The sequence below is a fragment of the Bubalus kerabau genome, chromosome 1 (assembly GCF_029407905.1).
Source record: "Bubalus kerabau isolate K-KA32 ecotype Philippines breed swamp buffalo chromosome 1, PCC_UOA_SB_1v2, whole genome shotgun sequence".
NCBI classification, from domain to species: Eukaryota; Metazoa; Chordata; class Mammalia; order Artiodactyla; family Bovidae; genus Bubalus; species Bubalus kerabau.
The window spans coordinates 184401481-184412636 of record NC_073624.1 but is presented as its reverse complement, the minus strand read 5'-3'; the positions used below and the strand labels follow the sequence as shown (position 1 = coordinate 184412636).

General features: G+C 54.2%; 2 protein-coding genes and 1 long non-coding RNA gene across 6 annotated transcripts; 1 reads left to right on the top strand and 2 right to left on the bottom strand.

Moving 5' to 3' along the window:
• Positions 1–176: 176 nt before the first annotated feature.
• On the top strand, positions 177–7650 carry EPOR (erythropoietin receptor). 2 transcript variants are annotated; one of them, XM_055545241.1, is made up of 8 exons: positions 177–1616; positions 2474–2609; positions 2997–3175; positions 3253–3410; positions 3892–4045; positions 4133–4220; positions 5969–6056; positions 6150–7650. In XM_055545241.1, the coding sequence occupies exons 1-8, from the start codon at positions 1502–1504 to the stop codon at positions 6759–6761; spliced, it is 1530 nt and encodes a 509-aa protein (XP_055401216.1). In that variant the 5' UTR covers positions 177–1501; the 3' UTR covers positions 6762–7650. The 2 variants fall into 2 exon arrangements, with proteins under 2 accessions (XP_055401216.1, XP_055401210.1); XM_055545235.1 differs by having other exon boundaries at positions 187–2609; positions 6150–7594.
• On the bottom strand, positions 2641–3582 carry LOC129626074 (uncharacterized). Of its 2 annotated transcripts, none has more exons than XR_008701741.1 (2): positions 2973–3582; positions 2641–2819 (listed from the first exon to the last, which is right to left on the bottom strand). It is a non-coding gene; the product is annotated as an uncharacterized LOC129626074 (long non-coding RNA). The 2 variants fall into 2 exon arrangements; XR_008701740.1 differs by having other exon boundaries at positions 2641–2816.
• A 265-nt stretch (positions 7651–7915) lies between the features above and the next one.
• SWSAP1 (SWIM-type zinc finger 7 associated protein 1) lies at positions 7916–10525 on the bottom strand. 2 transcript variants are annotated; one of them, XM_055545255.1, is made up of 2 exons: positions 9303–10525; positions 7916–8767 (listed from the first exon to the last, which is right to left on the bottom strand). In XM_055545255.1, the coding sequence occupies exons 1-2, from the start codon at positions 9546–9548 to the stop codon at positions 8261–8263; spliced, it is 753 nt and encodes a 250-aa protein (XP_055401230.1). In that variant the 5' UTR covers positions 9549–10525; the 3' UTR covers positions 7916–8260. The 2 variants fall into 2 exon arrangements, 1 of the variants encoding a protein (XP_055401230.1); XR_008701739.1 differs by lacking the exon at positions 9303–10525 and adding an exon at positions 8870–9286 and having other exon boundaries at positions 8631–8767.
• Between the last annotated feature and the right edge of the window lie 631 nt (positions 10526–11156).

Sequence of the window (11156 nt, the reverse complement as noted above, 5' to 3'; positions counted from 1 at the left end):
AAGAAAGGTGCAGGAGTACTCAGGAATAGCTCTCTCCAGTGGCTAACACAAGGTCAGCTGTCTCCCTACACCTCTCAGCTTGGTTTTTCGCTCATCTTTTACTCCACAAATATTCCCTGACCTATTATATGCCAGGCTCTGTTGTAGGTGCTGGGGATATAGAAATGAACAAAACAGACTAATGAAGGTGGTGAATCAATAATAAAACATCAAATACATATTACATATTTATACAAAAAGTACAGGGAATGCAAAATGCTTCTGCTGCTATTACTACCAAACCATTTAAGGACTGACGTGTGTGTGGGGTGAGGCGGGGGCGGTGAGAGGCGGGCGGTGAGAGGGTTGCTATTTTAAACAGGGTGATCCAGGAGGACTTCACTGAGGAAGTGACATTTAGTTAGAGTCCTGAGTAAACTGAAAGTGAGCTGCATGTACATTTAGAGGAAGAACCTTGCAAGTGGAGGGAACAGACAGTGCAGAAGTCCACCTTAGCTTCACCATCAGCCAATTTTTTTCCTCCTAATGACAAAGATGTCTCTGGCTGCTCCATTGGCCTACCTCGTCATCCAATAGAAAGCGGCACCTCCTTTCCTAGCTACTCCAGGGAAAATCCCAGAATGGAAGCTCATTGGATCCCCTTGGGTCACATGCCACCCCTGAACCAATTACCGTGCTCCGGGGAATGGAGCTCTCTAATTGGCTAATCTGGGGCTGGCTGACGCAATAAGGTAGGTATCCCCTGCTTCCCCAGGCATGCATCTCTTTGGGGCGGAGGGTGTTTACCCCAGTTGAAGCTCAGCCCGAGAGAACAGCTTTTATGATGTGTTCTATACAGATTATTGAAAGAACTGCACGTTCCTTGTAAAATAAAATCCCAAGAGTATACAAATGTAAGCAGAAAATGCCCCAAAATCACAAATAAAATCTCGCATTCTAGAATACATGTAATTTTTACAAACGCAGGCTCTTTCGTACTTACTATCTGGCAGTACTTCCCAACATTGTGCAAACATTCAACGGCTATTAGGCTTATTATATTCCTACCCAGACTGGGAAGAAATGTTGATTAGTACGATACTATCAGTAGTTGTAGTTTACATTTTTTGAATGCTTGCTATGTGCCAAGTCGGATTTTATAGATTAAAAGGCTGAAGCTCAGATAAGGTAAGTAACCCGTCCAGGGTCGCACAGCAAGAAAGTGTCTGAGGCAAAAAGCAGAGCAGTTCCTTCCCTCCACCCCCAAGGGGGTGCGGAGCCCAGGGCCCCTGCTCTCTGTAGCCTGGCCCCACAGGGCGGCTGCCTCCCTCTTATCTCAGCTCGGGCTGCCTGCTGGTCCCGCCCCCTCGGGGGAGCTGCCACTTGGAGGCGCCTGGCCGGGAAGGCCTGGTCAGCTGTGTCCGGCGGAGGCAGCTGCTGACCCAGCTGTGGCCTGTGCCAGGGGCGGAAGACGTGGGGGGGGAGCAGGCAGGAGCTCTGGGCCCCCGGCTGGGGCTACATTATGTATCATCTCCCGGCACCCCTCCGGGCTGGAATTGGCTTCCTCTGCCTCTTGCTCGCTGGGGCAGCCTGGGCTCCCCCACCCAATCCAACGGACCCCAAGTTTGAAAACAAAGGTAAGGGTGGAGTTGAGTGTAGACCCCAGCACTGGATCTTGGAGGGCAATATGGGGGCCCGAACTTCCTGCCCGGACCCTTGGGGCCACCCAGGTTCTCATTCTGAGTCTGTGACCTGGAGCCCAAGGTGGTGTCTGAACCCCTAGACTGGGATCTCATATGGCATGCTGGGGTCTATATCCCCAGACTGGGTTCTGGGGGAGAAGCTAGAAAGGGGCATAAGAGTCCTGCTTCATCTCTACAACGAACTGGGGGCGTGCTAAACGCTAAATGGGGCAGGGGTGGTGCTGTAGTCTAGAGTCCTATATTCTAGAGTCCCTGAGCTAAGGGGATCTAACCGACCCTTCAAGCGGGGAGGGAGGGTAAAACCCGAGTCCGAGTCAGAGGGGCTGAGCCGCAGGCGACTGTAAACACGGTTGGCATGCGGGCGCCAGATCCCTGGGTCCGCTGGGTTGAGGGAGGGGAACGGGGGGCACGGTTGGCGCTATCGGGCCGCCGGGAGCCTGCCGAGGCTGATAGGGGACCCCGCCTCCTGCACACACTCTCACACGCACGCAAGTCCCTAGGTTGGGGCGGGGCCGGCAGCGGGAGGCGGAGGCCTTGAATGCTGCGCTCAGCAAAGCCGGTCGCGGGTGGGCGGCGTGTGTGTTGGAGGGAGACAATAAGACACGCAACCTACGCTTGGAAGTTTGGGGGGCACTACTTCGGCGGACCCCTCGAAGGGCCCCGCTGGAAGAACGGGGGCGGGGCTTTTTTTCTTATCGGTCCGCACAGGCGGCAGGAGGGAGGGAAGGATCCTGTGGCTCGAGAAAGGGGCTCGGGTCCCTTGACCCCCTGCCCTGACCCCCCATCCTCAGCGGCCCTGCTGACAGCCCGCGAGCCTGATGAGTTTCTGTGCTTCACCGAGCGCTTGGAGGATTTGGTGTGTTTCTGGGAGGAAGCGGCCACCGCCGGAGTCGGCCCGGACAACTACAGCTTCTCGTATAAGCTCGAGTGAGTTGGACGAGGCGGGGTCAGGTGGATCGCCCCACAGGTGCAGGGGGCGGGCGGGCCGGGCAGACCTCCCAGGAGCTCGCATCTTGGGATGTTTCCTGGTGCCAGGGACCGGCTGCATCTCTGCTGGTGGGCACTTGTGGGAAGCCCACGGAGTCAAGGCTGACATGCACCCTAGTGGTCGGGGCTGGAACACTCCCGTGATCACTGCTGGAGGGTAACCGCAAACTTCAGGGCAGGAACAATACAGCTCCAAAGCAGGACTTAAGGCGTCGCGTACGTCGGGGCTGGGACGCCCCCTGGTGGTGGTGTCCAGAAACGCGCCCTCGGTCCCCGCGAAACCTCCAAACATGATCCCCCTACCCTCGCTGGTTCCTGGTTGAACAGGGGTGAGCCGTGGAAGCCATGCCGCCTGCATCAGGCGCCCACCGCCCGGGGCTTGGTGCGTTTCTGGTGCTCGCTGCCTACAGCCGACACGTCGAGCTTCGTGCCCCTAGAGCTGCACGTCACTGCGGCCTCCTCGGGCGCTTCACGCTACCGCCGTACCATTCACGTCAACGAAGTGGGTAAGTGCGCTGGGAACAGGGGATTGGTCGGGAGGGAGTCCCAGTTTCCGCCCACCTAAGCAAACCCCTCTCCGCAGTGCTCCTAGACCCTCCCGCCAGGCTTGTGGCTCGGCGGGCCGACGAGGGCGGCCACGTGGTACTGCGCTGGCTCCCGCCTCCTGGGGCACCCATGGCGAGCCTTATCCGCTATGAGGTGAACATCTCGGCAGAGAACGCCGCAGGGGGCGCACAGAGGGTGAGGCCTGCCCCTATGACCTAGCTCCAGAGGGCTCCAGACTGGACAGGCCCTCTAAGTCTCACCCTGACTGTCACTCGTGCCTCGCCCCCTTGGCCTCGTCCCTTCCACGCCCTGCCCAAGACATCTCCACGTCCACTGACTTGTCCCCTTTCCCAATGATCCCCCTTTCCCAGCCCACCTGGACTCAACCTTTCTCAACTCTTGCCTGGAACCCTAAACCGCTCCAGTGCCCGCCCTGTCTGTTCGGAGGCCCAGCTATTAAATAGCCGAAGTGCGCCCGTTTCTACCCAGGGCCCCATCCCGATTGGCCCCAAGCCTTCCTGGGCCCCGCCTCCTACTTTCATTCCCGCCTTCCCATGCTTGGTTTCTGTTCTTCCTTTTTCTGATTGGCTGGATCCCTCAGAGTCCACCCCCACATGCCCTCCTTTGCCCACCCTGCCCCTATTGGCCACACCCCTCACCCGGGCCCCGCCTACAGGTGGAGATCCTCGACGGCCGCACCGAGTGCTTGCTGAGCAACCTGCGGGGCGGAACGCGCTACACTTTCATGGTACGCGCGCGTATGGCCGAGCCCAGCTTCGGTGGCTTCTGGAGCGCCTGGTCCGAGCCTGCGTCACTGCTGACGGCTAGTGGTGAGGCCCCAGGCAAGGGAGGTAGGAGGGGCTGGGCGGAGCATGGGGGCCAAGCTCACCGCCCTGACCTCTTCCCTGCTCCCCCAGACTTGGACCCCCTCATCCTGACGCTCTCCCTCGTCCTCGTGCTCATTCTGCTGCTGCTGGCCGTGCTAGCCCTGCTCTCCCACCGCCGGTGAGCGCCCCACTCGGCATCTGGCTCAGACTCCCCTCCACTAACTTTCCCCTTTCCCTGTGAAAACCTAGGTTCAGAGACGGGCAGGCACTTGCCCAGGGTTACACAATGAAGAGTCGGTGGCAGGGTCAGGATGCAAGCCAGGTCACACTCAGATTCTTACTTAAAATTCTCTGCTCTGGGGCATACTTTTGGGGTTTTCCTCCTACCTCAGTGTCTGCTCCTTCTTGGATTCCTTTGTGAATGTGCGTGCCTGCTACGCTAGGTCATTTCAGTCGTGTCTGACTCTTTGTGACTCCAGGGACTGTAGCCCGCCAGGCTCCTCTGTCCCTGGGATTCTCCATGCAAGAATACTGGAGTGGGTGGCCATGCCCTCCTCCTGGATTGTTCCGACCCACGGATGGAACCTGCATCTCCTGCCTTTTAGGCGGATTCTTTACCACTGAGCCACCGGGGGAGCCCTTCTTTGTGAATACTTTTTTCCCAGTTTCGTCAACTTCTGTAAAGCCAACCAAATGGGCTTCATGAAACGATTTAGCCCCAAATGCCTCCCACCTGTTGTCAAGGTCCTTAGGTGTTTTATGACATGACCAGCCATCCTGAGGTTTTTGTAATTGTTTTTGTAACCCGAGTACATACTATGTGTTTTCACACCCCCAAGCCTTGGGATACACTGTTCCTTCTGCCAGGAATGTCCTTCTTGCCATGCCTGCCAAGCAATCTCCTAGTTCCTTCAAAGCCTTGTTTATTTACTTGATTGGGAAATACTGAGTGCCAGCTATGTGCTAGGCACTGGGAAGAAAGAGCAGAACAAACCAGATGTGTCTCTACTCTTGTGGATCTCATAGCTGAGTCACACAACAAATAAGGGAACCAACAGATATTTGATTATAAATTGTGATGAGAGATAGCAGAAATATCAGGCTTCCCAGGTGGCACTAGTGGTAAGGAACTCCCCTGCCAGTGCAGGAGACATAAGAGTCTCAGGTTTGATCCCTGGCTTGGGCTGATCCCCTGGAAGAGTGCATGGCAATCCACTCCAGTATTCCTGCCTAGAGAATCCCATGGACAGAGGAACCTGGTGGGCTACAGGCCGTAAGGTCACCAAGAGTCAGACACGACTGAAGTGACTTAGCATGCATGCACATGGGGACAGGACAGAATAGATAGGTGAGCGGAGGTGACATCAGAGCAGAAACCTGAATCCTGGGAAAGAGGCAGCCACGTGAAAAGCAGGGAGCGAAAAACAGCAAGTGCAAAGGTCCTGAGATGGGAATGAGCTTGGAACATTGAAGCAGCTGCAAGAAAAGCTGTTTCCCTAGAGCAGAGTATGTAAGGTGGTGGGAGGCGGGGGGGAGAGAGATGAGGGAGGTAACAGGGATTAGATCATGTAGGGTATTCTGTAGGAGTTTGGACTTTATCCTGAATGCACTGGAGAACCATGGAAAAGAGTGAGAAGGAAAGTAGCATAATGGACCTTCAGACAAGCCTGGGTGTGTTTTAGAGGGACCATAAGGCAGTGTATATTGAACTCCTATGTATCCTTCAAAACCCTGTTCCCATTGCCCTTCTATAGGGCCTTGCAGATGCTTTGGCAGAACCCCTGTTCCTCAGTCCCATGCACTCCTCTGCCTTCAACATGACCACAAGGAACTAGGAGTAGCTTTGCCCCATGGATGGTGCTGAGGGGGTGTTGGTAAATGTTCAGTGACACATGCCCAGGTATCTGTTTGTTTTGGTTTCAACAGGACTCTGAAGCAGAAGATTTGGCCTGGTATCCCAAGCCCTGAGAGCGAGTTTGAAGGCCTCTTCACAACCCACAAGGGTAATTTCCAGGTAGGCAGCCTGGTTGTTCCTTCCAGGCCTGGGGCTTCCCTGCTCCTGTGGCCGAACTCCAAGTCTCTGAGCAAGCTGGTGCTGTTTCCCCAGCTGTGGCTGTACCAGACTGACGGGTGTCTGTGGTGGAGCCCCAGCACCCCCTTCCCAGAGGACCCACCTGCCCCCCTGGAAGTCCTCTCTGAGTGCTGCTGGGGGGTGACACAGGCAGTGGAACCTGGGGCAGATGACGGGGGTCCCCTCCTGGATCCGGTGGGCAGCGAGCATGCCCAAGACAGCTACCTGGTACTGGACAAGTGGTTGCTGCCCCGGAGTCTGCCGAGCAAGGACCTCCTGCAGCCTGGTGGCGATATGGACATAGTGACCATGGATGAAGCCTCAGAAGCGTCCTCCTGCACATCCGCTTTGGCCCTGAAGCCTGGGCCGGAGGGGGCCTCTGCTACTAGCTTTGAGTACACCATTCTTGACCCCAGCTCCCAGCTCTTGCGCCCAAGGGCACTGCCCCCTGAGCTGCTCCCCACCCCACCCCACCTAAAGTACCTGTACCTCGTGGTGTCCGACTCTGGCATCTCAACTGACTACAGCTCAGGGGGTTCCCAGGAAGCCCAGGGGGGTTCATCCAATGGTCCCTACTCCAACCCTTATGAGAACAGCCTCATCCCAGCCCCCAAGCCTTCACCCCCAAGCTACGTGGCCTGCTCCTAGGACTCCAGCCCTCAGAGGCTCAGAGACCCAGAATGACCCCACTTCTACTCAAGGCCCAGGTTTATCCGGCAGGGTCAGTGAGGCCTGCTGACCTTGGCTTTCTGCTCAATTCATCCTGCTCAGAAAGTCACAGCCTTGCAGTATTTTTAAATGTACAGTTTTTTGTGTGTAGATAGATAAATATATATATATATATACTTTATATATAAATATATACAAGTTTCCTGTCGTGACTTCTATAAATACCTGTAAGCCCCATCTTTTCCCTGGGCCCAGGCCATAGGAGAAGCAGCAAAAAGTCTGGAGTTAAGTCTAAAATTCTGACCTGGCAATCTGAATAATAATAACAGAATGAATTGGTCAGTATAAGTTATGCTAGCTGCCCTAACAACAACCCATTCCCTTCTCTAGGGGGTCTTCTCGACCAAGGGATTGAACCCAGGCCTCCTACATTGCAGGCAGATTCTTACCAGCTGAGTCACCAGGGAAGCACTTTCTCTCATACAATTCAGATAGATGGTTAGCTTATCCCTGGGATGAGTCAGAAACCCAGGCTGTAGCTTAACCATCTCCTAGGGGTACTCTGGGGTCTTCAGATGGACCCTTTGCATCCTTCCAGCCAACAAGAGAGAGACAGCAGAAGATTTTTGTGGGCCACTTTAGGGATGTAGCCTGGAGGTGGGCGCCACCTCTTCTTCACAAATTCTGCTGGCTAGAAATGGGCATGTGACTTCCGTAAGAACCATGGACAGCTGGGAAATGTAGTTCAGCTGTGCACCCAAGCGAGAAGAGCTGTTTAACGAGCAGCTAGCTAGTCTCTGCCACTAATAATACTAACATTAATTCCTAAGGCTTTATTCCGAATCTGGTTCTAAGAAAGCACTCTGATGACACCAAAGGTCAATCAAGCGGCTCATTGGAAGTTTTTGGCTTAACTGCTTTTTAAAAGTTTGACATAACCTAGGAAAGCATACCTTCTATTCCAGCAATTCCACTTTTAGATATGTACCCTAAAAACCCTCACACACATGGACCAGGATATGTGTATGAGTGTTAATAGTAGTAAATAAGTCAATCTGATCATACCTAATTTAGGGTATAGTCACTCATGGAATTACATGCAGTATGGAAAAAGGAATGAATGAAAATGTGGGGGAATCTTAGTACCAGTGTTGAGAGGGAAGTTTCAGATTACATTTATCATGAAATTCTTCTTTATAAAATTAAAAACAAAAATTAAACAATATATTGGCTGGGCACAATATATACAGGATAATGGTATATTTACGAGAGAAAATGCACTTTACGATCTTAAGGTCTTTGAATTTGCAACTGTCTTGGGTAAACTCTGGGAGTTGGTGATGAACAAGGAGGCCTGGTGTACTGCGGTTCATGGGGTCGCAAAGAGTTGGACACGACTGAGTGACTGAACTGAACTGAACTGAGGTAGGTGTTCCAGACAGGGAAACAGGCATGGAGAAGTTGTCACACTCCAAAGCTCAAGGTTGGCCTCCAGAGTTTGAACCTTTGTGCGAGCTGGTGTCAACCGCCTGGGTGGGCCATCGGGTGACTGTCATCTCTCCATCTGGTTGAAAAGTCACCCACCATTCTTCCCTGGGGCCCAGCCCACCTGGCTCCAGGGAGGCTCGGAGGCAGCACTGTCCTGGGCGTGCTGCATCCGGCTGCAGCCAGCACTGGGCAGGGAAATACCTCTGAAGGAGTGCCAGCTGCAGAGCATTTCCACTGTCACCTCCTTCCTCCTGGGTCTGCAGGGCCACAATGAGCCCACAGCCCCGGCCAGGCCCAACCCGGTGGCTGAAGTGGACAGCTGTGTCCAGAAGCAGGGCAGCCAGGTAGGCGGCTTCCTGGGACCCAGGGTCTTCTACTAGGTACTCCTCCAGGCCATCAAGCAGCAAGAGTGAGGGGGCTGGTCCACGGGCCTCATGGGCAGAGCACAGAAACCGGAGGAGCTCACGGGTTGAGGGTGGGTACTGGAAGCGGATCTTCTAGAAAGGGAAAAAGGAAAGGGCCAGATTCAGCATAGGAAGCCGGGCTTCCAGTTAGAGCAGCCCTGCTTCCTTGCATACTCCCCTGGACGAGGCTCTCACCCACTACACCTCTGGTTCCAGCGTGAAGCAGCTCAGAGGGATCGAATAGTCTTCTGTTCACCAACCCCTCACCCTCGTTTTTTTCTTATCCTGCACTCGTCACTGCCCGGTATTATTAAGAACAAGGTATGCCTTTCTGCCAAATCTCTAGGGCAATGTTTCCACGGAAAACCTGCCCATAGCGTCCAACTCCACCACGGACTCTGGTTTAGCTCCGCCCCTGACTCCACCCATTGGGACGCAAATTTGTGGATTCCGCCCCCTCATTGGATGGTTTCTCATTCAATCTTAACAAGGCTTCGTATCTCCAACTTGTCCATATTCCTTCCCACAATGTTTGCTTCGTCTCCGCCATTGGTCTGTTTCCGCCTGTCAGTCAATCCCCATTCGCCCCGCTACGGGCTGGTCCGCCTCTGGTCCCACCCCTCCCTACTTGTAATCGCAGTGGTTCGAGCGCCGGTCCAGTCCTGCGGGGCAGGCTTTGAAGAGGCCTCCGGGTGAGGAAGAGGACCGGGCCTCGGCCTTCCCCTGCCGCCTCCAGGGCCGCCGCGAATAGCAGCGCTGTCTTTCCAGAGCCTGGACCGCCGAGCAGCAGCAAAGGTGGTTCGGCCTCAGCTGTGTTCTTCCCGGGGCCCGCCGTGCTGCCCAAGTTTAGCACTCTCCTCAGCGTCTCCGCCATTTGCCGCGTACTTCTGTTCAATCAGCGGCCGGTGCCTGCCCTTAATCCCGCCCAGGGCGGGGTCTCATTGGTTACAGTGCATTTAGCTTCTCCATTAGTCCAAAAATCTGTTCCTCAAAGTTAGATCGACGTTTCCTAGCTCCTCCCCTGGTGAGGGGGCAAATAACCTAGTTTGAGCAACAAATGGAGGCGTTTCAGGGCGATAAGGCCCTCTTGTAAGTGAGTCCGCTGGCGGAAGCACCACGAATACTATTATTGTGAGCTAAGCAGCTAATCAGACAATATAAGGGTTGAGAGTTGGAGGGAACAGCCCGTAATCACGGACACATTACTTAAAATCTCTGAGCCTCAGCTTTGCCCACCTGTAAGATGGAGCACATGGTCTCTCAGGAATATTGCGATGTGTGTGCGCGCGCGCGTTCCTGCTGATGTTACCTAATGACAGTGAAGGGGAGAAGTGAATAAGCTATGCGCTTGTCTCTCTCTGCACTTGAATGCTTGCACAAATGTGTGTGTGTAGTGTTTGGAGTTGCAAGTTTGAGGATATTCATGTGCAAAACATCCGTCAGACAGCAAAGGAGTGTCTTTGAGGGTCTGTGAGAAGAGTCTCAGCTGGCTTCCTCAATGGCCTGGGGCTTCTTGAGTCCTGCTTAGGGTACAGTGAGAGGCAGGACCATAGAACAAAAAAAAAAAAAAAGAGAGAGAGAGAAGAGGCAAAGATGCAGGGGCTGGGAGACTGAGGGAGAGCCACAGCAGGACCTTCTTTGTCAAGTTCACTTCAGTATCTCCAGCGCCCAGACAGTGCTTGGCTGCTGCTGCTAAGTCGCTTCAGTCGTGTCCAACTCTGTGCGACCCCATAGACGGAAGCCCACCAGGCTCCCCCGCCCATGGGATTCTCTAGGCAAGAACACTGGAGTGGGTTGCCATTTCCTTCTCCAATGCATGAAAGTGAAAAGGGAAAGTGAAGTCTCTCAGTCGTGTCCGACTCTTAGCGACCCCATGGACTGCAGCCTACCAGGCTCCTCCATCCATGGGATTTTCCAGGCAAGAGCACTGGAGTGGGGGTGCCATTGCCTTCTCCAATGCATGAAAGTGAAAAGTGAAAAGGAAGTCGCTCAGTCGTGTCCGACTCTTAGCGACCCCATGGACTGCAGCCTACCGGGCTCCTCCATCCATGGGATTTTCCAGGCAAGAGTACTGGAGTGGGGTGCCGTTGCCTTTTCCGAGACAGTGCTTAGGGCATTGCAAGTCTCAACAAAGGCTTGTTAAAGGAATGAATAAAGAAAGGTAGGATAGATTGGAAACTGGGAGAGAAGGAAAACAAGGTGAGTGGCCAAGTGAGCACTGGTTGGATATCTTCACACAGACTTCTCCCCAGAGCTGCCACTCACAGCCCTGTTGCCCTGGCAACTCTGTCTCCTGGTAACTTCAAAGTGGTGCCGTTGCCAGGAGACCCAGGGGCAGGGCTGAACTGAGATTTCCAGGACTCTCTCTCTCCCTCTGGGGCCAGAAAAGAGCTTCACAACATCGCTCAATACACCCACTCACACAGACAGGCACCCCCACACTCCTACACCCACTCACACAGGCAGGCACCCCCACACTCCT

Coding starts and splice junctions, on each gene's coding strand:
- EPOR (XM_055545235.1), top strand. CDS start 2,221: ATGCTGCGCTCAGCAAAGCCGGTCGCGGGTGGGCGGCGTGTGTGTTGG. Junction 4,046..4,132: donor GTCACTGCTGACGGCTAGTG/GTGAGGCCCCAG, acceptor CTGCTCCCCCAG/ACTTGGACCCCCTCATCCTG. Junction 4,221..5,968: donor GCCCTGCTCTCCCACCGCCG/GTGAGCGCCCCA, acceptor TGGTTTCAACAG/GACTCTGAAGCAGAAGATTT.
- SWSAP1 (XM_055545255.1), bottom strand. CDS start 9,548: ATGGCGGAGACGCTGAGGAGAGTGCTAAACTTGGGCAGCACGGCGGGC. Junction 8,768..9,302: donor TCGAACCACTGCGATTACAA/GTAGGGAGGGGT, acceptor TTCCCTTTCTAG/AAGATCCGCTTCCAGTACCC.